At 49.1% G+C, this 27,393-nt stretch overlaps 1 protein-coding gene across 1 annotated transcript; it reads left to right on the top strand.

Annotated features, from left to right (window-relative positions):
* Nucleotides 1-710: 710 nt before the first annotated feature.
* On the top strand, nt 711-27,393 carry HGD (homogentisate 1,2-dioxygenase). Its single transcript, XM_074808922.1, has 14 exons — nt 711-825; nt 6,344-6,415; nt 8,917-9,005; nt 10,736-10,841; nt 15,371-15,430; nt 15,899-15,990; nt 17,137-17,171; nt 18,347-18,426; nt 18,542-18,641; nt 20,921-21,045; nt 21,624-21,728; nt 22,894-23,020; nt 26,231-26,412; nt 27,025-27,393. Exons 1-14 carry the CDS (start codon nt 811-813, stop codon nt 27,154-27,156), a joined length of 1,320 nt encoding a protein of 439 aa, XP_074665023.1. The 5' UTR covers nt 711-810; the 3' UTR covers nt 27,157-27,393.

Below are 27,393 nucleotides of genomic sequence, written 5' to 3'. Positions count from 1 at the left end.
TACTTTTTTTTTTTTTTTTTTTTGAGGAGGAGGAGAGGTGAGAATTCAAAGTAAAAAAATCAAATAAAATCAATTGATTTTTTTTTTCTGCAACTTCTGGAAAGGCAGAGCTACTTTCATTAGTATTCTGTAGCTAAATGCTTGCTGCCACTCCTTCCTCAGCAACAGCTTTCTTGAAAAATATTAATATTTCACAATTTATAAGTTCCCCTCACTAGCTCTAATCACAGGAATACAAAATCCTCCCCTACTTTTGGTCCCAAAATGCTGTGTAATGTTGCCACACAGTGTTTCACAAATATCACTACCTGTGCCAGGACAGGCTGTGATCCTTTCTATCCCCAATACAACATGGCTCAGAAGCGTAATGAACAAACATTTGTTACACATTTAGAGGATTGTATATGAAAATTGCTAGGGGTATAATTTATGAAAGAAACTTATAAAACAGTTGCAAAAATGGCTTTTCTTTGTTCTTAAACACCTTGTTCTTTTTTTTCCCCTATGTGTGGGAACTAAGACCCTTTTTTAACATCTAAAGAGGAAAAAGAGCAGCGAGGGAACCCAGTCCCCCTCACCCCCTGTTCATTATCTTCAAATCAATCCCGGGGTTGGTTCTGTGGAGAAGGGCTGGCGTTTGGTTAAACACAGACAGGGCTGAGCAAACAGGTTGAAAACTCCCTTGGACTTTCTCACTTTCAGCACTGTCAGCCTGCCACTGGCCCGGCTCGGTCGACCAGCTAGAAGACTGCTTGGCAGGCTGCTTCGGCCAGATACCTGCTTGGGGTTTGTGTCTGCTCCAGGAGGAGGATGACAGGCTTGCAGGTAAGGGGTTGGGTGCCTGCGACCCACCAGTGCTGGCTGTGGACGCCCCTTCTCAGCTGACACTGATTTTTTTGCATCTGTTTCATTTTAATGTGCCCCTCTTTTATGTTTCAAGGTGTGGTTTTAAAACTCTCTCTTGGGACGAAGGATTTCACTGTGTTTCATCTATAAATAGGCTCTTCTATCCCTGTTCTGCCCCTTTGGAAATCATTCTTCATCAGGCTGTCCCAGTGCAGGATCTCGTCATCACGGGATTTGTCCCTCCCCTACCCTCCACACCCCCCCCTCCTCCCACCCTGGCTGCCAGGGGGGTGTTTCACCCTCAGCCTATGAAATCTGTCTGGCAACATCTGCCCAGATGTTGCAACCCTGGCCACCATCTTCCCCGGCAGCCGAGAGGAGCAGCAGCTTCATTCTGGGCCACCTTCTCAGTAGCCCTCGCAGGGCACGCTGGCAGAGGGGCTCCAGACATGACCTCCTCCCCGAGCCCCAGTGAGACATCCCGCTGGAGCTTTCCCTGCCACCATTTGCCAGAGCACAGGGGAGTTTTGGGAGAAGGACAGGTTGTGGTGGGGTTTATGGCTCATGCGTAGAGACACAAGACTCACAGCCCTGAATTCTTCAGCACCTCACCTTTGTTGTGGGGTGCCGGCCGCCCTGGGGCCATCGGGGTGTGTGGGTAATGCTGCAGCAGGCAGGAGTGGTAAGGGCTCACCCCACAACCACGGAGGGTCTCAAGAGCTTGTGTAGGACCATCATGTTTCTCCCCAGGCTTCAGGGCTGTCACTGTCACTAAGCCTTTTCCTATCTCTGGATATGCCTGAGATATGTATTTATATGTATGTATGTGCTCCTTTACCACCTTCTGCATGTTCATTATTTTACATAGTGGTGTTACAGGTCTTCTTATTCACCTCTGAAGAGTCCTGTCTCCTCATACAGTAAAATTTCGCCATGCCTCTTCCTGACCTGTCCCGGACACCTTCCAGCTCTCACCATCCTCTTTCAGCAGCAGGGAAGCCTTGCCCCTGTACCACTCTGGATAAGTGGCCAACTGGTTTCTGTCATGGCTGTGACAGCATCTTCCATGTCCATCTTTGACTCATTCCTAGCAGACCCTAACACCTTGTTGGCTGGTGTGACTGCAGGTTGAGTGCAGGTCTACCCAGAGCTGGCCACGGGAACAGGCTGCTCTGCCAGCAACTCCCCTCCAAGATGTCAATATCCATCTGTATCCCATCATCACCTCGCCCACCCCACTGTCTATTGGCATCTTTCCTCCAAAACCATTGCTTCACCCTTCCTCTCCGCTCTTCCTGGCATCTGTTCCTCTTTTCCCTCCTCCACCAAGTGCCCTGACCCACCCTGGAGCTGGGCAGGTCCTTTCAGGAAGGGTCTGACCCTGGATCATCCCCAGCACTTCTGGAGGAGAGGGTTGGCGAGACGTTGGGAAGATGGCAGCTCCTGACAGGGATATTGGCCATGCGGCACCGGGGCAGATTTCCCGTTTGGGTGCTTTGGTTTTACCCCACAAGGAGGCTGTGGAGCCCTGCATGGAGGGTGAAAGACCTGCTCTGCTCCTTGCCCCAAATGCTTGTGTCCCCATTTCTGATGGTTTGTGTTAGACGCTCTGGAGTTGACTGGACTGAGCTGATACAAAGTGCCCTGCCTTTTGTCTTGAGATGAATGTTGTTTTCCTGTGTCCTGCAGCAGGAGCTGATAGAGAAATGTATTATGCAGCATTTGAAGAAGGGCCTTAATTATTTTGCAGTCTATGTGTTCAGACTTCAAATGCGTTTTTCCCATGCCTGCTGTCTAATCCAGTGAACAAAAGGTTACGGTTTATAGGTCAGAGCACAACACCCATTGCGAGCACTCTGCTTTGCATCCCGGTTATTCCAATCAATGAGCTTTGCTGAATTTTTTATGCTGTGCTGGGCTTTTATCTCTCCCATTTTATTGAAAAATGACAAAACAAAAACCAAAGCGGAGTCAGATGAATTCCTAAGATACCGTTTGCATGAAAAGCTACAGGATCTTGAACAAAATAACAACAGTAATTAAAAGCAGAAGTGTAAACGAAGGACCACAGAGAACTTTTTGTTTTACAGAGGAACCACCAACCCAATTACCAGAATAGTTCCCATCAACCTGCCCGACCTGGAATTACTCCCATCATGGCTAGGAACCGTGGAGGCCAGGCAGGGACCTAGAGTGAGATCGCTTTGGACTAAAAACCTGTTGCCATGCCATGGAAAAGAAGGGTTGGTTTCCATCTGTCTTAGATTTTTTCACCCAGGACGGGTGCCCCGGTGCGGGTGCTGAGCGGGCAGAAAGGTGTCATTTCTCCTGGCTTGGGGCTACCCTGCACAAGGCAAAGTGTGAGGGGGCTCAGAGGGTTGGCAGGGAGAAGGGCTGTGGTGTGCCGTGGAGGTGTTTAAGAGTTGGGTTGACCCAGTGCTGAGGGATCTGGTGGAGTTGAGAATGGTCAGTGTGAGGTTCATGGTTGGACTGGATGATCTTCAAGGTCTTTTCCAACCTACATGATTCTGTGAATCTGTGCCTGGTCTTTGTGCCTCTGGGCCTGACCAACCTGCATCGTCAGGGTCCCTGCGTGGTGCCCCGGAGCCCTGGAGCACGCTGTGTCATGGGGAGCTGGTAGGGCACAGCTAGTTTTGGCAGCCCAAGTAGTGTTTGACACTGACTCCAAAGGGCATGGAGAGGAGAGAAGCCTCTCTGAGCTCTGCCACAGGGAAAGACAAATTAAAACAAGCGAATGAGAAAAGCCACACTGAACTTCCAAGCAAAGCCTTGGAGCCACACTCAGGGTGATAAATCACCGGTAGGACGACGTCTCCCCTCCCGCGGCTGCAGTCCTGCCAATGTCTTTTTTTCAGCCCTTGATGCAGTTACCTGAGGATTAATTTTTTTTTTCTTGGCAAGGAAGAACCTATTTGACCAAACAATGATGCAGCAGCTTCTGTCCCCACTCTCAGGGCAGAGGGCCGATGCCACCCTCTCCCGAACACCGCCTCTTCCCTCAGTCAGCATTCCTGCCCCAGCCCACCCATCCCTCTGCGTGGCTGGGCAATGACCAGCGGCTCTGCAGCCCCCGGTGATGCACAGCCGAGGAAGGCAGGGGCTCTCCGTCGAGTCCAGTGGGAAGCTGCCGACATTGCTTCCCCCCCCAACCGCCCATGCGGGGCCGGGCAAGGTGCTGTGCAGCACCAGCATGGACACAGAGCAGCTGCTGGCACAGGATGCTTGTTGCTGAGTTGGTTTTCTATCCTGCCCCCGTCCTGGCAAGCAGAAGCAAAGGGGCTTTGAGGGATGTGGATGGGAAAGCCAGCTGTGCAGGTTTTTTCACCTGGAGGACAGGGGATGGATTTCTCACCTCTGTGCCTCCTTCCCGCTTTGCCCCAGTGGTGTGGCAGGGGGCTGCTGAGGAGCACACACTGGTTCCCAGATACACAAACCCACCAAAGAACCACAGACTGTCCCCTCCCAGCCCTCCACCAGCTTTAGGTCAAGCATTTTGCAGGTGATGCTCAGCAAAGCAGCCTGCACGTTGCCTTAACCCTCTCCTTGCTGTGCTAATGGCAGAGCCTGCAGGGCCTTGCTGGCTATGCTGCCAGAAAATGAGCATGTCCCCCTCCTTCTCCTCTTCCCCTTTTCCTCCCCTTTTTATCAAGACTGCCCCACAGGGAAATGCTCCCACCACCTTTGCACTGCTGGTAGAAGAGGATGCAGTGCGGAGGTCTCGGTTAATTCTGGAACTGCTGCAGTCCCATCAGATATTGCTGCATTTCCGTTTAAAAGAGGGAAGGGGAAAAAAAAAAGAAAGGAAAAAAAAAAAAGAAGAAAGAAATGCTTCAGTACAATACACTTGCCAAGGCTGCTTAGGTGACCTGCTGCTTTGCATATCAATATGTTTCTTGCAGAACCCAGTGGTGAGCAGGGTCCTAGTGATGTATGTTCATTTGTAAGGAGAGAAATGTCCCCCCGAACCAACTGAAACCAAGATATTTTCAGGTTCAGGCATGCAGGGCTTTGAGCCAGCCTGGCTCCCCCAGCAATGGGCTTTCTTACAGGTCACTGAAAGGTGCCTGAGGAAAGCACATGGTTTGTCAGGAGGTTTCAGGTTTGTTTTCTGAGTGTCTGCTACACTGGGAGGGCTGCAGATTGCACAAGGCTGAGAACCCCTGGGGGAAATAATTCAGGCACTATAATAATATAATAAACCAGGTGTTTGTGACTCCACCTTTGTGTCAGAGCTCTGCCTCCCACACCTGCCACTTCCCGGGGTTTCTCAGGGCTGGAACCCTGGGCAGATGGTGGGGCACAGCAGCATTGCAGTGCCGCAGCCACCCCGTCGCAGCAAGCATGTATGTGTCAGCCAAGCGTTTGGGCTCCTGGGCTTTGCCATCCCAGCACCGCTGTGTGAAGGCAGGCGAGTAGCCCGGCTACTCTTGCAGTCAGTAGAGGGGAGCATTAATATTTAACTCTCTCCCCAGGTCATGGAGCTGAACTATCGATTGCTGCCAAAACACCTCTGCGTTCATGCAGAGATCAACAGAGTTGCTTCATGCCTTTCTATAGCATCTGAAAGGACTGTATTTACATTTCTGTCAGTGCAAAGCTAAGGTCTCTGTTATACCTGCTTCCCTTGTGTGTCTCAGGTTTACTGTGGGGATTTTCTCAGTGCCACAAATCTGGGAGCTGCATCCTCCGGCGTCCTGTGGCTTTTAGCCGTGCTCAGGGCAGGGCAGGCATGGGAGGGCATGCAGGTCTGTTCCATCCGTGGGTCTCTCTGGTAGACATCGCCCTAGAAAACCAGATTATCACCTGGCAATGGATTAATTCTTGCTTACTACCACGGTGGACAGTTCACACCCAACTGGGTGATACTTATTTAGGGCAAATCAGTAACATAGTTTAAGTCCCAGCTGAGTTTCTCTTCCTCCCTCATCCCAACTACATCCTGACCTTTTTCTTGATGATCATGGGGGTGTATCGCAGGAACCTGGCAACCAAACGGCTCCCAAATTCAATCCCTGAGCATCTGAGGAGTCAGTGCACAAATCTGCAAGGCAGTCTGCAGATTTTGGAACATCCATGATTCAAGCGAATTCCGATTTAACTTGGATGGTGCTAGCACGCCTCCATAATGTTGATGTGCAGTTCTTCCCATACATCACCCTGTTGTTCTGACTGTATATGTGATATTTGGCTTATTTCTCAAGTGCCTTCATGGCGCAGAATGTGGTCAAAATAGACATGCAGATTTAGCAGAAGAGCAAATCCTGTCTGGCTTCCCAGTCCACCACACGGTTAGCTAACGAAGAGAACCCAAGAGCTGTGAAAATGGTCTGTGGCAATACGCAAGCAGAGCACTTGAGAAAGTCTTAATGCGTATATACGGCCCAGAAAAATGCATGAGGAAGCGATGGATGGGTTGTCTGGATAGATTTTGCTTGTGTTTTCAAAACGCTGATGAGCTGTGTGGTTTATTTTACAGTACATGTCGGGATTTGGAAATGAACATGTTTCGGAGGATCCACGCTGTCCAGGAGCTTTACCAGAGGGACAGGTACTGAGTTTTTTTAAGTGCTTTATTAAAATGACATTGAATGGAGTGGATATCTGTTCCCTGGGCTTCTTTTCATCTTAAAGTGTTTACTTTCCCTCTGCCACCACAAAAGTCTCCAGGAACCTTCTTTGTGCAGGACTGGAATAATAAGATGCTGGCAAAACTCAGAATTAAATATTTCCATTCATACTTTCTATTTTTAAGTTACTCACGAGCTTCCAAGTCTCACTGTGAGGGTTAAGACTTGCCTAAATTACCTCTGCTCAACAGCAGGTTTTTTTCCCAAAGGAGTCTGCAATGCAAGTGGCTCGGTCACACCGAGAAGGAAGCCATCAGCTCTGGAATAAACTGGAGCAGAAGTCTGAAGCTTGGCAGAGAGACATGCTCACACAGGAGAGGCGGCTTTCAGAATTTCTGTAGGAATTGAAGCCGATGAAGATGGCTTCTAAGCCATTGGCAGGAGAGCAGCTTCTTTGGAGGGAGGCGACATGAATGCCTGAAGTTATAAACTGACAGATTCATTCTTAAAAGTAACTTCTGAACGTGTTTGATGAAAATAAATTATGTCTTAAAGAAAGGAATCATGACCTATGTGATGCTAGCCATGCAGTCGGCAGAGGCAAGAATGAAACCCTGAAGAATTAAAGCTCTCTCCTCTCCTTTGCACTGGTCTCCTTTACACCAGCACACGTTTTGAGACTGACTGTGCCCTCCCTCTGATCTCCTGTAATCCCTTGGACTCAGATGGTAGCATTTTATGTTCAGTGAATGGCATCCGTTGGTGCTCCTCTTCATCCTCTGTGCAAAGAGGCCAGCAGAATTAAGGTCAAGCAGGGAGCTTCACCCTTCGCTTTCCCTGAGTTTTCTGGATCTCCCCAGTTCTGACGTTTTACACGTTGTATGCCACTGTGGATAGTAACACACAACACAAGGACACATCAAATGCATATGTATGTCCCCTAGGTCTGCACTGCAGCCTACGGTGTGTCCACAAGAAAGATAAACTGCTGTGCTGGATCAGACTGATGGCTCTGCTGGTGCAGTGTCTTGTTTCTGAGACTGGCTATAGCAGATGGGTGGAGAAAAAATGCAAGAAAGAGGCACCTTAAAACTGGGAGATTGATAGCGGTGGCTGCTGGTCTGAATAAGCAGTGGACTATGGTGGATGCTCCTTGTGATCACCCAGAGCAGCACCGCTTTCCAGAGGAGGACCCCTCCAGCTCCTGGCTGAGGTACTCTCATCTGGACAGAGTTTAGACTTGGTGTCAAAAGAGTTAATAGAAAAATCTGAAAACGAGTTAGACAAAAAAAAAAAATCTCCAGTCCCAGGGGTGGATCCTTTCTCCTCTGCAGTATTTATAAGACTGGCATCTGCAGTAGTGCTGGCTAAGATAAAAATGACAAGGGCTATTGATCCCCCTGCTTCACTGCATACCCATGTTGACAAGATGGAGTTTGAAGGCTGGAAACTACGTGCGTTATGAGAGCTTTACCTCTTCCTTCTGCCCACCTGTCAGGGCAGTGCTTGATACCGTATGGATGGCTGATCTGCTCAGCCGCAGCGGGATGACAGGATGCTAAACTAGACCTTGCAGGAGGGAGATGGGATAGCAAATGGTGTATGACTGTCCCACCGGGGTATTTCCTGCAGTTCTTGGATGCCTTTGCTTCTTGCTGATCTCAAACAAATAGATACTGGCCTACTTAGATCAAAATGTTTAGTTTCTGTTCTCTGAAAAAGAGGAATCTGTCCTTCAGTTATGAACTCACAAAGGCTGCTAAACCTCTGCTAGTCGTACCCACGGCTCTGCAAAAGGGTAAGTGCCCACTTTGTACTCCAAGGGAGCACTGTCACTGTGCAGAAGCCCTGCGGAAAAGCAAAGGCTCCCACACAGGTCAGTCTCATTCTTGGCAGCAAACAGCAGCACGGCACTGAAACGCCTGCTCTGGGCACCCCTCCCCTGGGCAGAGGGCAGGAGGAGAAGGGGGCGTTTAGTGAGTAGGAGGGAAGAAGCAAAGGTGCAGGTGCTGTGAGTCTTTATCAGCAATCTGGAAAGCCAGATAGACATGATGCTCTGGGGTAACGCCTCTGTCTCCAAAAAATTTGTGCATATTAACAGTCCGCTTTGCAGTCTCTAAGCACTGGGAATAATCCCCTTTTCCCCGACGCTCCTGTTGCTGATCCCACCGAGCACTGCCCCTTGCAGCTTTTTCTAGCAACGGGTGTGTTGCCTCAATGGCTGTGCCAACTCCTTAGGGCACTTGTGTGGCCTCTTGCGTGTGGGAATGGGGTTTGGGGTCTGGCTGGTACCCACGGGGCACCCAGCCTCACAGGAGCAAGAAGATATGACTACCGACTCTGATGCACAGACTCAGGAGCACAGTCCACCCTGTGGCATCCGGGTGCCGGGTGCCCATCACGGTGCTCTGCAGGGGGGGTCCCAAGTTAAATCCCGTGCCACTGCTTCTCACTCCTTATTTTTCCTTCTCCTCCCATTCAGAATAACCCACAAGTCTGCCCGTATGGCCTGTATGCTGAACAGCTCTCAGGCTCTGCCTTCACCTGTCCCCGGCCCACGAACAAGCGAAGGTACCGTGACTCCCGGCAGCGGGTGGGTGATGCAGGGTGCTTGGGGCGAGTGTTGGGGAGCAATGGAGAGGACGCCTCTGTGCCACCAGTGCTTTCTGTGAGCCCAGCCAGATGAAAAACCTCCACTGTGCACTGGGAGAGGGGCAAGGGCAGAAAACCACAGGAGAGGAAGAGGAAAGGCTTCACTGTGGCGAGTAGATTATGAAAATGCTGAGAAAGGTGATATTGGGATGGGAAAGAAAGTGGTTTTCTGAGAAAGGTGAGGAAGGGGAGGGGATGTTCACGGGGGCCAGATGGTCTCAAGTAGGTTGTGTGTGCTGTGTGAAACAGCCTTGGGGTCTCAGCCCTGATACCACTGCAAAAACATCCCTGCTGTGACTGGTGCTAGTAAGCACCTGACGGACAGTGTCAAAGCCAAGCCTCTGAGCAGGACTCTCCTCCTCCTAAGGAATGCTCCTGCATGCTGGCCAGGGCTGGTGAGGTGCTAGATCAGGCTGTACCCATTTTGGGGCTGGCCAGGGACTCAAACAAGTGTCAGGCACCCAGCACGCTGCTTATCACCCCGTGTTTCCACCAGTGCTGGGAAAAGCTTGTTCCAGCCCTCAGCAAACATCCTGGAGCTCTGTCCCGGTCATCGTGCTCTGTCCATGACCAGATTGAAGAAGATGGGTTTCTCATTTTGCTTCTCCCACGGCAGCTTTTCTGTCCCTGCTGTTGTTCATTCAAATGAAAGGCAAATGCATCATCTGAGCTGCCTCACAGAGCTCTGCTCTCCAGGCTGGAGCCAGCTCGCGATGTGCGTGGGAAAGGGATGAATCATTGTTTGCTGCATGAAGACGTCCTTGATGGAAATTTTCCAGCTCTCAAGGGAGAGCCCCCTCCTCCCCTCTCCCACCCACCCAAACTGCAACCACCTCTGTTAACACATCAAAGGCATTGGCAGCCCTGCCTAGCTCAGGCTTTCCTGATTAACTCTGCTCTCCTGCTTGATTAAAGGCCCAGCTTTGGGCATGGCTGCATCTATGCATGGCGTGCGGATGCCAGTCAGGGCCACCAGAGTAGCAGGGGCTGCAGCCATGGACACAGCAGGCAGCAAGGAAGGAGAGTGATGGTCTCAGGCAGTGATGGAGGCATGAGGGACCTCCTATGGCAGTAGGAAGTGTCATCCCACATAAAACTCTGGTCTTCACTACATGGGCTCACTGATGGTCCTATGGGCATGGCCTGTCAGGATAGGTTGCTACTTTCAGTAATCCCTCCGAATTCAGATACTGGCTGTGACCTGTCTCCTGAAAGCTCCTCTGTACTTTCAGTTAGACACTGCGCTCGTCCCTGTCTTGTCTGAGCTGCTTTGTAGCTGTGTTTAAATAGGCTTTTTTTCCACCTCAGAGACTGCTGTATTTCTGCCATAGATAAAGCTGTATCTTTAGGTTTTTAATATACATATATATATCTGTGTGCGTAAATGTAGACATATAATTATATGTAAACACACATATAGACATTTATCTACATGTAACAGCATATATTTGTATTTAGAGCCTATAATAAAAAGCAATCTCTCTGGAAGTCTCTGGCTGTGAGCTGATGTTTGATATTTAATACGCATTTTGGTCCAGTTGACACCAATGTAAATGTTATTCATGCCTTTAGGAGCTCAGTCAGCCAGCAGCCACTCAAAGGGTTTAACCTCTTCCCCAGGCTAATCCAGGTCTTTTCCTTCTTTGTAGCTGGCTGTATCGGATCCTGCCTTCAGTCTGCCACAAACCCTTCAAACCTCTCGAGGAGGGGCACTTGACCCACAACTGGGATGAGGTTGAGCCTGACCCCAACCAGGTAACCATGTCGGAAAGAGCCCTGGGTCCTGCCAGGAGGACAGTCGAAATATTAAGCTAACCAGGGGCACAAAGGCATTGAGATGCAAGAGGTCTGAGGACTTGGGAGCTAAGGAGTCTGGCCCACACAGGGGCTGGGGCCTGACTGCCACCCATTGTTCCCCAACTATAGGTCATCCAAGGAAAGACAGCCCTTGATGCTATGCTTGTTTCTTCCCACCTCGATGGATGCTTGTGCTGCTTCCCAGGAGGGCTCGGTGTCAGGGTTTGGTCTGTGCTCTCTAGCATCTCCTTTGGGGACTCCTGTTGCCCACCTCTCAGACTGCTCTTTTTTCCTCTTCAGTGTCCCCCAGGAAAGGATCATCATGCCCCAGGCCAGCAGCATGTCTCTGTCATCCATCCCCTCCTTCCCTGTGCTTTCAGAGATGCTGCTGGCTGCCAGCCCATTTCTCTGCAGCCCTCCTGGGAAATCAAGCTTCATTCTGGAGAGTCACACAGAGACATGGCATTTGTCTTCTTCTGTTACAGCCTTGCCATCATCTTTAATCATAATTTCTTCCCTGCCAGCCCCAGAACATTTGGCTTCGCTAATCTGAGTCCTGCCATTCTCCTCTCAACACCACCTCACGGTCATCGGTTCTTACTCCTCCCAGGTTTTTCCCTTTGATGCATCATCATTAGCTAATTTCCAGCCTCCTGGCAGCCTCACCATTTGTCTAAATACTTTCCCAGTTCTGCTGGAATATGTTTTCCAGCCACTGACCAAGGAGTGGTGACAGGCTTATATTTATATTTACGTGCCTTTGGTGCTCCTTCCCAGATGAAGCTCCAACGACTTCTGTTACCACCTCATCCATCCCTGATGCCCTTTCGCTGCCCACTTCTACCATTACAGTTATTTATGATTACGGTAATTCCAAAATGCCTGGCTCTCAAGCATCTTGAGCCATTTACATGTAGTATGTCTTTTACCTAAGGGAACAGCAACGAAGCTCCTGCCCAGTCTCTCGCCACTTTCACTGGCAATCATCAAACCCAGAGGGGTTATTTCCTAGCAGTAAGTGGGAGCCATCTTCCTGCTTTCCTTCTCATCCTCTCTGAAGCAGAGCCAGAGACCAGGTTCAGTTTGTTGGACAAGCCTGACTCTTACTTGTGATGTTTTGTGTTTCGCCCAGCTCCCTTAAGGAGCTTTCCTGATCATCATCCATCTAAAATGGATCACCATCAGAAATAGCGTGGCCAGCAGGGACAGGGAAGGGATCTTACCCCTGGACTCAGCACTGGTGAGGCCACACCTCGATGAGTGGGTTCAGTTTTGGGCCCCTCACTACAAAAAGGACATTGAATGACTCGAGCGTGTCCAGAGAAGGGCAACGAAGCTGGTGCAGGGTCTGGAGCACAGGTCTGATGGGGAGCGGCTGAGGGAACTGGGGGGGTTTAGTCTGGAGAAGAGGAGGCTGAGGGGAGACCTCATGGCCCTCTACAACTCCCTGAAAGGAGGGTGCAGAGAGGGGGGATGAGTCTCTTTAACCAAGTAATAAGTGATAGGACAAGAGGTAATGGCCTCAAGCTGCGCCAGGGAAGGGTTAGACTGGATATTAGGAAGCATTTCTTTACAGAATGGGTTGTTAGGCTTTGGAATGGGCTGCCCAGGGAGGTGGTGGAGTCCCCATCCCTGGAGGTGTTTAAGAGTAAGGTTGACTTAGAGCTTAGGGATATGCTGTAGTTGGGAACTGTCAGTGTTAGGTCAATGGTTGGACTGGATGATCTTCAAGGTCTTCTCCAACCTAGACGATTCTGTGATTCTGTGATTCTGTAAAAGGATGGCAATATGGAGGCACCTTATGCAAAGCCCGTTGAAGTCAATGGGAAAAAATATCCTTTAACGTTGCCCGAAGACAACGGCAGAATTATAAAAGGCACAGGGGACAAAACATAGAAGTAGACAAAGGTGATGAAAAAATACTGGGTGGCATCCATACAAGAAATCCTGAAAGAGAAGAAAGCTCTCCAGCCTGGAACAGAGATGATCAAGGGAAGAGAGATGATTGAGAGTCAGGGAGAAAATGAATAGCAATAACAAATGTCATGTTAAAAAAAAAGAAAAAGCATGAACTGTGGAACTTCTTGCCAGAAGATGTAGGTGTATTCAGAAAGTGATTGGACAAACCTTGGAGAGATAAAACCTATGAAGTAATAGTAAGCACGGGGATGTCGTGTCTCAGGAGGCTGAAGTATCATACAGCAGGGAAACAACACTAAAAGCTTCCCCATTTTAAGCACCTGGTGCTGGCTGGTGCTGGCTGTCTTGGACCTCTCTTCTGGCTCAGGATGCTCGTTCTTCTCTTCTTGCATTGCTGAAACCTAAATGCAGCAAAGACGTGCCAGACAGATGATGTGCAGAGCTGGGCAGTGGCTTTGCAGTTTGCAGGTATTTCAGAGGAAAGCGGCCAGACACCATTTTCAGTTGTGATCAATGGACTGGATGACAAACTGATTTCCTGCTCTCCTTGTCCCACAGGAATGACAACTGTGAAGGTGTCCACAGGGACCAAAGTGAAAGTGAAGCTGTTATGCGGGAACTGCACTATACTTTTACTTCATCTGTAGACTTACTGTCATCTTCCATATTCCTCAGTGAGAAAATTTGCTTCCCTTTAGACCATCTTTATACCTAACATTTAAGTCTCTTCTTTTGCCTGTTCTCCCTCTCTCTCCCCCAAGTCTTCAGGGTCTTCTCCCTTTGTCCCTCTGCATGTCCTTTCTGTCAGTATTTCTCAATGATTTCTGTCAACTGGGTCCCAATTCCCAACCCTGAAGGTTAAAACAGTCATTAGAGGAACGGTTCATGTTAAGATGCCACCGCTGTCCTTCACAGCTGCCATGAAGTGAACAGGAGCTGGGGGAGGTCCCACTGCTGAGGGTGGCAGCAGGCTCTGGATCACCTTCTGACCATGTTTTTTGTTGGCTCTAGTTCATGTCTGGAAGGGTGTCTTGGAAACCAAAGGAAAACATGCTTTAAAGAAGTCCAAAAGCAAAACCTGAGGTTCAGAACTATCTTACTGGCTCATCTGTGAGGTGTCAATACCTCGCAAGGGTCACACCTGATCTACTGGTGGGTGTGTTGTTTGGTGTCTCCATCCAGAATACGCAGCTTCTCCAGCAGCCTCTTCTGCTCTGCCCAGCACCCCAGCAGTGTGACTCTGAGCGGGTGCCGGCACGGAGACGCCCAGGTCTTCCAGGGAGGAAAATGTGCCTCTGCCCGGCAGCAAACAGGATGGGGGGAGGAAGGGACAAGGGATGGATCCAATCGTGGTGACCCAGGGTGGCTGCGAGACTGCGGTGGTGGGATGCCTTTGGAAAGCAAATAGCTTCGGAGAGTAGAGCGGAAAGGGCCAAGCTGTGGGGCCAGGCCTGGGTGCAACTGATTAATTAATGATGAGCCCCTGCTTCGCTCATCTTTACTGACAGATGCACTCACTGGGCGCAGTTGCCTGTTTCCTCCCAAGGCTGGCTCTCCAGGAGAGCCTGACAAGTCACCTGGGCAACCACGTTTTGATTTGCATTTGGAAAACTTCCATGAGGCTTGGGAGAATTTCATATCTTTGTATCCCTTTCAAATATAGCTGAAATTTCACATAGTTCAAGATTTTGGGGAGCGGCAGGCATAGACATAGAGTCCCATAAACTTAGTTTTGTCAGGACACCAGCCTAAAAACTTGTCAAGAACTGCCAGGTTGGGTAGCTAAAAGCAAGAAAATGTTCTCATGGATGCCCAGAGTCACAGGCACTTTTGTCTGGGGTCAAGTGTATCAATGCAGGGGGATGTATCTGCAGCTGGCCACATGAACATCCTTCTAATTTTGGGTGTTTGTGTTGGTCTGCACTGACTGTCCCCAGTGAGGGACTCTCAGCCACAGCACTTCATTCCCAAGAGCTGCAAAGACCCTTAATATTATATTAGCAGTAATAAATACTTCGGACTTCTCTGACACTTTCTGCCTGAGGATCTTGACAGGCTTTGCAAGAAGTAATTAGTGCTGCTCGCAGCTCCCACTCACACAGGTAGAGATATTTCTGCTTTGGATGTGGGGAAAATGAGGTGGAGCAAACAGGAGTGTTATGTTTGGGTCATGGAGGGAGTGAATCATCCAGTGCCAAGTGGAGCACAGGGCTGTGAAAATTTGGCTGTGGAAAGCCAGCTCATCTGAATTTCCTTGCTCTCAACAGTGTTGTTAGTAACAGAGGAAGAGACAGCTTTTAAATAGGATTTTTTTTTTTTTTAACCTTGACACTACATAGGCCTGCCAATTATTTTACAAAATTATGATTAAAAAAGAAAAAGGTTCCATAAATCAAAAGAAATCTGTAAACCAAATTAAGCAAGGCAAAGAGGAAAGATAAAGCTACTTCAGCTAGCAGAGTGCAGGGAAGCGGCGGGGTGACGAGGGTCTGCTTTCTTTTGAATAGCCACTGTTTGCGTTATAACCACTGGCATCGCTTTCTTCCTTTTTGTTTGCTGCAATCTAGCTGCGATGGAAACCTTTTGAGATCCCAAAAGCCCCTTGGAGTAAGCTGGACTTTGTGAGCGTAAGTTGGGGGGGGGGGGGGCAAGGCATCCAGGCATCCTCCACCTCTGCTCCCCCTTGGGGGGTCGCGGGGCACACGGGATGCTCAGCATTAGGCTAACAGCAGCGGGTTTGACACCGGGCTTGCAGGGCATCCGTGGGAGGGGAGAGGATCCCAGATTTCAACCAATGGACCGTGGACTTGATTCTCTTCATTGCCTTTCAAGGAACTCTTCAAAAAACAAGCCCAAATCCCCAGCTCTCCCCAGTCCCTGGGCTGGAAAACACCAGCTTACATGGATTTTTAAGAAACCCTTAATATATTAAAGAAAAGCCAACACGTTTGGCAAAAGGCCATACGCGGAAAGGCTGGTAGCGGTACAGGAAGCAGGGAGAGGGGGTGAGGCCCAGCAAGAGGGTGGGGTGAGGGGAGGAAAGGGGGCTGGCCCCTGCCCCGCTGCTCGCTCCCAATGGTCTGGGTTTCCCGTAGGGACTGCACACCTTGTGCGGCGCCGGTGAGCCCAGAGGACGCAATGGCATTGCGGTCCATATTTTTGTCTGCAACACCTCCATGATCAACAGGTCAGTGACTGCTACGCAGGAGGCTCGGGCTGCCCCGGCCTGGCTGCCCACACACGTACATCTGTCGCTGCTGTGCTTGAGTCCAGCTGCTCCCGGTATCTCTGTCTCTATGTCCCTGTGTTCCTGTGTGCGCAGGCAAAGGTGTTCACAGTGTCCGTGGCAGGTGTTTGTGAAGCAGGCTGTGCTCCATGGCCAAGCACTGGGGGAGTGGGTGGGGAGCCACCAAGAGAAGGAGGGAGCTGGACATGGGGATGCAGCAATGTTGGGTCCAGTGTTGGATCCAGGTGCTCTCATCTCAGGAACTGGAGCTACTCCTTGGAGTTCAACATGCACGTAGCCTCTGATGGGCATTGCTACCACCTGCAGTGGCTCATGGGCGAAGTCACAGAATCAGAATCACAGAATCATCAAGGTTGGAAAAGACCTTGAAGATCCTCCAGTCCAACCATTAACCTCACACTGACCGTTCTCAACTCCACCACATCCCTCAGCGCTGGGTCAACCCGACTCTTCAACCCCTCCAGGGATGGGGACTCCCCCCCTGCCCTGGGCAGCCCATTCCAACGCCCAACAACCCCTTCTGCAAAGAAATACTTCCTAAGAGCCAGTCTGACCCTGCCCTGGCGCAGCTTGAGGCCATTCCCTCTTGTCCTGGCGCTTGTTCCTTGGTTCAAGAGACTCATCCCCCCTCTCTGCACCCTCCTTTCAGGGAGTTGTAGAGGGCGATGAAGTCTCCCCTCAGCCTCCTCTTCTCCAGACTAACCCCCCCCAGTTCCCTCAGCCGCTCCCCATCAGACCTGTGCTCCAGACTCTGCACCAGCTTCGTTGCCCTTCTCTGGACAAGCTCAAGTAATTCAGTCCCACTCCCCAGTCTACAACACCTGATGCACTCATGGCCACAAAGGCAGGGACCTTGCAGTTGTCGGAGGACATCCTGCTTCCAGGCCAGGCACGTTATACCTCCCTGTCTCCTCTGCACCAGCCATTATATTGCATTCACTGACCTGCAATTAGCATTTGTGATGCCAAAAGGGAGTCTTCTGCCATGTCAATCTCCCAGTTCAAAAATCCCCAGCTGTGGTCATGGTGTATGCAAGTGTCTGGGGCCTACAGCACCTTGACATTGCTGTTCTCTTTTTTCTTTAGATGCCTTTATAATTCAGATGGTGACTTCCTGATTGGTGAGTGGATGCTTTGACTTTTCCTTTCCCCCACAAGGGTCTACCTGAGTTGACACCTGCCTGCCTCTTTGTTCTTCCAGAGCCTTGGGCCCTACGGCCAGGATTTGGAGGAGAGGGTTGGCTTCACCCTCATGCCACCCAGATTTAGTGGTTTGGCACCAGCTGGGCTGTTGGGTGGGTTGCACCACTCCTGGGCAGCTGAGAGAGTGCACATCTGTGCCAGACCTCAACTTGTTTTTTGAGCAGTGACCCAGCTTCCTTGGCGTGGTGCTCAGGGATCATTTCCCAGTGCTGCCCAGACTGGTATTAGGCACACCACCGGCAGAGGTTTTCTGAAAAACATAAATCTCAGGATTTCCGAACAGCTTACAGCTAGATGCCTTCATTGCTTCAGTCCAAGAGTATTTGGCACAGCAGCTTAGCTGCTGCACTCCGCCAGCCTCAGGCAACCAGATGCCACGATGAGTGTTGAGGTTGGCACATAAAGTGCATACATGCCGAAAAATATTCTGAGTGGTATCAGAAGTCTGATATTTGCTTGTATCTTTCTTGACCGAGGGACAGAAATGCCTTCGGGTCACCAACAGAAACATTTCTCCCATCAAATAGCTATTAAATTGTTCTCACTCACCTCCCTCGCTATCGTGAAGTAAAAGTGCCAGGGCAGGTTTTGTATATCTGCTAGCTTTTCAAGTCAAAATGTGAGCTCGCCTGTGCCAGGGTGGTCACGGAAAATTAGTGGATATTAGCTTCTACCCTCAGAAAGCAGGAAGAATTAGTTATTCCCAGACATCTCACACTGCCACAGTCATGACAAGGATGGGTACGTGCACCCTTTTACGTGAAGATCATGAGACAGACAGGGATGGCACCAAATATATCAAGTCCCATTTATTTGGACTGTGAAACAAACCTTATGTCAAGTGACCACGAGGTGATGGATGTCCTAACCTCTCGCAGGTACCTGCTGTGGTGTGGGGTTCTGGAAGCTCTGTCTCCAGTGCAGGCATCTCTGCTGCAAGGCTCTGCATGCGAGAGGGAGCCTGGTCCTGCTGTGACGCAGGGTCAGAAAGGGCCCATCATTCTTCCTTGGAGGCTGGGTGCTCTGGGGGGGACAGAGAAGGTGGCAATCACCACATTGCTTTAGCTCCTCTGCCTGCATTTTGCTTCCACAGTGCCCCAGCAAGGGAAACTGCTCATCACAACTGAGTTTGGGAAGATGCTAGTGGAACCCAACGAAATCTGTGTCATCCAGGTAAGGGCTGACTGCGCCTTGCCTCTGGCTCAGAGTCCGACACTGGAGCAAGCCAGCTCCTGTGTTTTGCCAGAAAAGTCCTGAGAGGATCCTAGTATCTTCCTTTATTTTCCAGCAAGGAATGCGTTTCAGTGTGGAGGTGTTTGGAGAGACCAGAGGCTACATCCTAGAGGTGTACGGGGCACACTTTGAGCTGCCTGACCTGGGACCCATCGGTAACAATCTCCTGTCAGACCTACAGTGAATTTCATAGGGACAGGCATAAATTTCAAGCCCAAATCCATCCTTTTATACCTTATGTCATACATCCTCCCATGGACATGCTCCTTTACAAAGATGCTTTCCATCCCAGCACTGTTATTCCCCCACATCCCCCCCAAAAAATGTGATGGCCCAGTTGTCCCAAGATTCCCCTGGCACTGAAGGGACCATTTCTCCACCACCCCCTTTTTCACTTTCTCTCTTCCCTTCTGGTCTGGGAGTCCCCATCTGCTGGCTCTGAACCTGTTCCTAGAGAGAACAAAAGAAACTCAAAAGGCCAGTATCCCTGATGCCTCTTACTTACAGATATGCCATAAACTGGAGTGATAGGATAGAATTTACCTGGTAAAAGGAAAGGCAGATTTCAGAGGCAACAGATATTCTTGAAGCCCCATTATAGATTTAATCAAGCAGGTTTTTTCCCCCCCCACCTCTGATAACAGGCACTTCAGAGGCTTAGAGCCTAGAGTGCCTTAGTGTCAGAAGCTGTTCCCCTTGGAGAATTAGACGTCAATAAAATGAGCAGCACAGGACTCAGATCAGCAACACATTCGTGTCTCTGTGTTGTGCTGCCAGGGCAGATCTGCTTTCACTGAGCACAGGTCTAGCTCTCATAAATCACAGATCCTCTCTGCCAGCTGCCTCCTGGTCTGTGCAGTGTCATAGATCGTGAAGGCACAGTCTCTTGCTGCTATGACAAAGATATTGTGAGGGTGCACAGTGTCTGAAGCCCCACCGTCCCTGCTGTGATTTCCCAGCCAGCTTTCTGGAGGTGGTCAGCTCAGGTTATTTCACCTTCCTTATCCCTGGAGTACTTGCCTCCAAACTTGTCTTGCTGAGAAAACCTCTGGTTGCTGCTACTAAGATTGCCGCAGAGAAGGGAAGTGAAACTTCCCTTGTAACAGATAAAATAAGTACAAAACTGGTACCAATAGTTCTCTACTTTCAGACCTGTGTTTTGGGGTTGGTTGGTTTTCGTCCTAGGTTGGGTTGTGGTTTTCCCCCCACTAGACTGGACTTGTTTTATACCTTTCAGTGAGATCTAAAAGACTGGCTATGCTTGAACAAACTGGGTATTATCAATCAGTAGCAAGCTTGGCGTGGCCCATCTGCATTCAGGGGCCGTAGTGAAACTGAAGCCAGTCATTCTTGCAATGGGGAACCTACCCAATTTGCAGCTGTTTAGTGGGACCCCAGTCGAGTATCTCTCCTGTATGATGTACTGGACATATATCTTCCCACATTGAGCTTATGGTGATTTTTTAGCGGCCTTCCTTTCAGCCAGCTGAGGTTACCTGCCTTCACCCACTTCTTGCACCCTGTGCCTGCTCCACTTGATTATTGATGTTGTTTTTCAGACACTGTTGGACCGGGGTGGTTTTTTCAGTCTCCAAAAGGCAGGGATCTAGTATAACATTTACTTTCTGGAGCAAAAGAAAATGAGTGCACTTGTCTATAAACCTTTTCAGGAGGTGGTAATTATAAGAGCAACTCTTCTCACCACCTACCTGCCTTCTCCTCAGAGACCAAGATCCTTTGTATTTCAGTCTTACTTTATTCTAGCTTCACTTTTCACTTGAAAAAATGACAGCTGGAGAAAAGCACTGACTGTTAAACCTTAGCAGCAGGTAGTAATGTCTGCATTTTTATCCAAGAAATTCAAAACCACTTGGTAACAATACTAATGAGAAGAAGAATACTTCAGCACCCGTATGGTGCTTTACACCTTGAAAATGCACTCCTTACGCTAACCAACCCCTCAGTATGCCCAGAGTCTCTAGGTATCTCTAGCCCTTATTTTATTACTCTTTTTGCAAGCATTCAGAAATGTATTTGGTCCCCTCACGACATGCCTCAACTTCTGCATGGCTAAGTGTCCAACCAGCAGGATGTCCAGGAACATAGAGCAATTCACCTTCTGTTTTTTGCTTAATTCCTAGTTCTTACATGCCTTTAGTTGAGGATGATGTACTAATCTTGTTCAGAAGGCAATTAGGGGAGACCTGTCTTAGTCACGTAAGGGGAGCATGGACTTAAACGCTAGGATGTATTACAATTGCCTACTCATAGAGGAACAAGAAGTACATGACTATTTCTGGTTTCATGGTGGGCCAAGAGGCAGTAAGGTCATTCAAAATGCAGGAGGGCACCCACAAAGCCAGGAAATTGCACCAGCCTCTCATTTTGCTAGCAGGTTGCCCAAAGACCTCTGGCATCTCTCTTTCTTTTGCAGGAGCCAATGGCCTGGCCAACCCGCGTGACTTCTTGGTGCCTGTTGCATGGTATGAGGACCGCCAAGTGCCAGGGGGCTACACCGTGATCAGCAAGTACCAGGGCAAGCTGTTTGCAGCCCAGCAGGTGAGGATGCCCTGGGAGAACAGGTAACACTGAAGCGCAGCAACTGTCAGTGCATGGCTTGGGATATGCAACTCAGTAGCGTGCATGTGGTCTCAGGAGGTCCTGCTGGGTTAAGTGGAGCAGGACTAAGCCCTTGTCGTTCCTCTTCCCAGCTGAGGCTCCTCAGTCTGGAACAAAGTGTTTGTGAAGACTTGGTTGCCTAAAGACTCAGCGATGATCTTTGCCTCACCGTTTCCATATGTTTATAGTGACAGAGTAGAAAAGAGGAGCTGAAGCCAGGGTTTACTTACCAGAGAGCCAATGTTGCAGCTGGCCTTGTTCAAGCACGGCCTGGACATTCGTAAGCCCTTAGAGACCAAACCCCAGGGGGAGGGCTGAGGCTCACCAAATAGAAATGCTAAGGAAAACCACACCCCTGCAATGTTGGGCCGTGCCTAAAGGGCTTCATGCTCCAGGCTGCCAGTGTACCTCTCACCAGCACTAAACCTATTTTTAATTTGGGAAAGAGCAGTGCCCTGCATGTGTGCAGCAGGTTGGAAGACTGTGTATGGTAACCCTCTGTCTCTTTACTTTGGTAGGATTTCTCCCCCTTCAATGTTGTAGCCTGGCACGGGAACTACACGCCGTACAAATACCATCTGGAAAAATTCATGGTCATTAATTCTGTTGCTTTTGACCACGCGGTAAGTTCCAGAGCTGGGCAAGGCAGAGCAATGCTTTGTGGATACCATACCATCCCACCCCACCCTGAGTTCCAAGGGCTCACCTGTTAAAAAATACGTTGTGTTCTAAGAAACAATATAAAATCTCTTGCACTGCTTTTTCTGGGCCCAAACCAAGCTCTTCTAGAGAAAGACAACCTCCTTTGTGGTACAAAGACATAACTGGAGGTTGATCAGCTTCCTAAACAGCTTTATGCAGCTTAGCATAGAATTTCTGTGCCCTAGAGGAAGGCTGAATACTGAAGCCAACACACACCGTGCAACTCAGCAAAAAGACTTTTGCTTCAAATTCTTGCCTTGATTTATTTCTTGCAATTGCACAGACTCCTTCCCCTGGTTCCTCTGAGCCCAGCACTGAAATTTATTTGAAGAGTTGGCAGCTTTCGTTGCAATAGTTTCTAGATTTCATGGAAAATAACTAAAGCCAAAACTAATGTGAGCAGCTCTTCTAAAAAGGAAACCAGCCCAGTGGGAGAGGTGCCTGCAGCGATGCCATCTCTTGGCGCTGCTTCTGCAAGTGGGTGTGCAAGGAGACTGGAGCATTTCTAGTGAGACAACCAACAGAAAGTATTGTTTAAACTCCAGAAAAACCTGCCAGGAGAAGGATGGTTTTGGGATCAAAGCCCAGAAAATCACTTTACTGGACTGGAGACTTCAAAAATCCTTGAAGCAAGCCACAATTTCTCTGCAATTTGTTCTTCCTGTTTGTAAACTAACAGGGCTGTGAGGCTAAATGCCCCAGCAGGATGTTTCTGTCCTCTGTAACTGGCTAAAGAAGAGGTACGGTTTTGTGGTAGGAAGAGTGCTGGAGTTTGCCCCTGGAGTTACAGTACCCAGTCTTGTGGGGCTGTCCCTTCCCTGCATCTGCGCCAAGGGCATCGTGGCCAGGGCAGGGAAGGCTCTCCAAAGCCGCCCAAAAGAAGAAACATCCAGTCCCATCTCTTGTCCCCCAAGTTCAGCATGGGATCGAGATGCACGGTGCTGTCACACAGGGTCACAAATCTCAGGTGGTACAAGCGTTTAGGCAAAGGAGAGGCTGTATCAGTCAGGTTTACCAGCTGGATGACCCGAGCAGACAGCTCTGAGCCCTGCTCTGTTTCATGCTTTTTTGCTTTACTTTTTTCAGGATCCTTCTATCTTCACTGTCCTGACAGCCAAGTCAACCCGTCCTGGCGTGGCAGTCGCTGACTTTGTCATATTCCCCCCACGATGGGGGGTAGCTAACAACACCTTCCGGCCACCATACTACCACCGTATGTCTGCTCTTTGTTGGTTGTGCTTGAGTACAGGACTACAGAAAAAAACCAAGCCTCCATTTATTTCAGAGCACACGCAGGGAAGTAGCAGTCTGATTTGTTGTACTTGGCAGAGTTAGAGTCAGCTTCTTGGAGTCAGTCAGTCCTCCTTGGAAAACGAACAAAACCAAAGATGTTCCTATTTAGAGCATCTCAGGAAAACTCAGAGGTGATGGGCTGGTTGTGTCTGCATAGATGGATGTGTCTGTACCCAAGGGGCTCCCACTGAGACCGGATGCATATTGAACTTGGCATTGCACAAATGCATCAGAAATTGACCTGTCATCCAGCCATGAATTGCTTAATATCTCATTAGAGTACATAGATAGAGAACAAGAGAAAGGAAAATACAATATCACAGGCGGTGAGAAGCACAGAAGGATGTAGAGCTGCCCAAGGCCATCGCAGGGTGAGATCAGAGTCACGGCAAAGGAGTGAATTGGCTCTCCTGAGCCCTTCTTCATCACCTGCACAGTGATGGAGGTACCTCTGGCATTTAAGAAGACAGAGATCAGGAACTGAGCTCCTTCTCAGGCAGAGAGTTGGTTGACGTTTTGGGGATTTGGTTGCCATCCCTAGAGCCAGTTTCTTTTTGGCAGTTTTTTGGTTTCTTCTTGGCAGAGCATGGCCACAAGTTGCATTTAATGGATGCTAGAAATCCAGTTCCCCACGTGGGTTTGCCCTTCCAGGGTGGGGATGAGGCAACCTGCTCTGTGAGACTGAGGGGGAAAGCTTGCTCATCCTGCACCCCTTCTGTCGACAGCTAAAAGGCCCCATCTCAGAAGCTATCAAGGCCACACTATGGTCACTCTGAAGTGCTGAGAGGCTTTCTGCACACTTACTAACCACAATTTAATAGCTAGTTCCTCCTGCTACTTAGACATATTTCCAAGCGTCTTGGGGGCTGGCAGAATTAGTGGTGCTTTCAAGCACCGTAGGCAGCTGTGCTGCCATCTGAGTAAATCCCACAGGCAAAGTCCTGCCCTTTCATTCGCAATAATGAGTGTGACATGGAAACATGTCGTCTGACTGGCTGGGGTAGTGCCAAGTCACCTTATTAGACCCTAAGAGGTGAGACGCACTGCTGGTTAACCACGATTAAGTTGCTGCTCATCAGCAGAGCTGTGCTACCTTTCCACAGATGTGTTGTGAACCGTACAAATATGAAATTGTTCAACCTTGCTTCGTCTGTGGTAAAAGACAGTTGAAGTAACTCTCATTCTCTTGTCCATGTTGTGATCTAGGAGTCCCCACGCAGACAACTACCACAGCTGCTCACTCGACCCCAGTACCTCAGCCACAGGTTTGAGCACTAAATTAGTGATGAGCAGGTCAGTTGTCTACACTAGCCCAGCCATGGAGGGGCAGAGCTTGAGTGGGCAAGGCAGACATCGCAACAGTCAGTTATCAAGACACTGCACACGTTAGCTCCCTCTAAAATCAGTGCCATGATGAGAATCTTGTACCATTAAGAGAGGCATAACAGAACAGAGCAAGTCCAGGGTAGGAGTAGCACAAGTTCTGTGCTGCTGAACTCTCCTCTCTCCAAATATTTTACAAGAGGCCTATTTTGTTTGCCAGCAAGGCCCTGTTGCCTCCTCTTCTCAGATGCAGTGGAAAGCCTGTGTTCAGAGAATTTTAGTGTACTCAGAGTCACAGTTTTCATCCTGCATTAGCTTTGCCCCAAGTATAAATATAGCAAAGGTGGTCCAAAAATATTTCCTCTAGACACCGCAACAATTTCACATACAAAAGTAGCTGTGCAGCTCATAAATACTGACTTCTCTTGGTCGCCTTTCTACATCCTCGGAGGCTGTGAGTTACTCCCAGAGTCTTTGGACCACAGGTCGAAAAATGTCTGATGCAGGTTTTATACCATGGGCATATGTTGCATCTGTGTCTGAGAGAGAACTTGTGTGATTCTCATGACAGTGGGACCTAATATCTAACAGCCACTAAGGGATTTTAACTTCACAACACCCCGCTTGTAGAAGACAACACTATTTTACCAATAGGGAATGGAGGCATTTGAAAGTTGTTGGGGGGTCGTGTGGGAAATCTGCAAATGAATAAGTAACTGGACTCAGCTCATCTCTTAAGTCCCAGCCTGGTTTCCTACTCACCTGCCCATTCTTCCTAAGTGATATTGTCAGTCCTCTTGCAGACACGTTGGCCATCCAGCTCTTAGGATCTGTACAGCGGTCCGAATGTGCCAAGCGCAGTACATGGGCGGGTTCAATGAAAAGCCTGCAACAATCCAGTCTGACACGAGACACTGACAACTAGCGATGAAAATTAATGAATGTTTGCATACATATATAGGCCAACTCTGCTTTGAGGTAAATTAGTTTTGCTGTTAAACATTTCAGACCCTGGATTGTACTTAATGAAGACTGAACTAGTGGTTAAAAAGGGCTATATATAACATAGCTACAGAAGCGTGCCCTGGTTTTGCAAAAACTGACCACTAAGCAGAAAGTTGCCATATTGTTCAGTCACATCAGGTCTACCAAGGCTGAAAGCTTGGGACAGCAGTTGTTAGAAGTACTTTCCTTACAGGGAGCATAACTCAGTACTGAACGATTAGATACAGCCATCCTTACCTGTTAGTGGTATATTACTCCATTGGTTTCAGAGGGTCTATGTAAAGTATCCTTCTTCAGAGAAGGACAGAATTTGTCTCCTTGAGAAATAGGTATGTAATGCATGAATCAAAACCATAAGGTACTGAAGCACCTGGCTGAACTGAAGGTAGTAGAAGAATATCGAACAAAATTATTTCATGCTTATAACCTGGGCCAGCAGCCAGGCTCTCTCACCAGGCTGTTGGCCTTCTGTGCCTGTAACACAGGGATGATTATACAGAACTTCCTTTTCAGCACTTTAAGATCTCTAATCCAAGTCTGTAAATATCAGGTTACACCATGCAGTCTGTATGCAGTCTACCCATATCAATGCACCTTCATTAGGGAGCTCTGTTTCTGTATCCAGATAACTAAGAGTGGAATAAAACCTGTACAGCTTTACAAGCATCACTTGTAGGATCCTCAATGCCTTCTCATGCTTAGGAACCTCCACTCCACCCACTGCCTGGCCCAGCTTAGCTCCTGGGTTTCAAGAAGCTGAGAGCCCAGCTGCGTTGCAACCTCTTCTCTATGCCTCCTGCAGGGAACTGCATGAGTGAGTTCATGGGACTCATCAAAGGCCACTACGAAGCAAAGGAGGAAGGTTTCCAGCCTGGAGGGGCCAGCTTGCACAGCATGATGACTCCTCATGGGCCGGATGCTGACTGTTTTGAGAAGGCGAGCAAAGCCAAGCTGGAGCCTGAGAGGGTTGCAGAAGGGACCATGGTAAGGAGCCAAGGGAACCAGTAAGATTTTGAATACAGCATGGCATATTGTTGCTGTGCCACTCTCAAAGTATGGCCTAGCTTCTTGGTAAGTTGGAAAAGTACTTGGACCAAACTGCTGCAGCATTCACCTCCCTCACTGATCAGCACCCTTCAACTCCCAGGAGCTTCCTCAGAGACGTGTGATACCAGGCAGCTTTGATCATCTGCCCACATAAATTGTTGCCTGAGCAGGAAGCTGGGGATTTTCACGCTGATTAATTTAATTTTTGTCTTAGCCTATGGACAAAGAAGTGAAACCCCTGACTGTCCTTCTTTTCCCGCCCCCTAAAACCTAATGATCATCATCAACAGACCTTGAACTAGAGCACTTGGAACAACCTGGCTTTCCTGGGTATATAGGGAGTCCAAAGTCACTCCTCAGAGCTGGTTAATACCAGCATTGCAATGCCAGCTCTGAAGGGCTTTCTCCCCTTGGGTTGATCAGGCTGGAGGCAGGACTTGGCAGTGCTGCACCATGTATGCAACTCCTGTTAGTGGTAGAGCAGAGCCACCTTGCCTGGATTTAAACTCTCGCTCTCTTGCCCTAACCTACCTTCCCTCTTCCCAACAGGCCTTCATGTTCGAATCATCCCTCAGTCTTGCCGTCACCAAATGGGGCCTCCAGACCTCCAACCACCTGGATAAAAACTACTACAAGTGCTGGGAACCTCTGAAAAGCCATTTCAACCCTAACTGCAAGTAAAGAGAAGTATTTGTTGCTCACAGTACGTGAGTGAAGGCAGGGAAATCCAGCAGACCTACGTGTGGTGGCACAGTCAACTCTGGCAACACAGAGTGCTCCAGCACAGAACGGCATTTCCAGCAGCCACCGAGCCACGAAAATGATCATTCCTATGTAACTTGGGAAATGCACTAAAAAACTCACCATTATTCTTAACTTTCAAGTATCCAATTAAAGCTTTTCTGGTGACATGCTGAA

The sequence above is a fragment of the Strix aluco genome, chromosome 2 (genome assembly GCF_031877795.1).
Source record: "Strix aluco isolate bStrAlu1 chromosome 2, bStrAlu1.hap1, whole genome shotgun sequence".
Lineage (NCBI taxonomy): Eukaryota > Metazoa > Chordata > Aves > Strigiformes > Strigidae > Strix > Strix aluco.
This window is presented reverse-complemented; position numbering and strand designations above follow the sequence as displayed.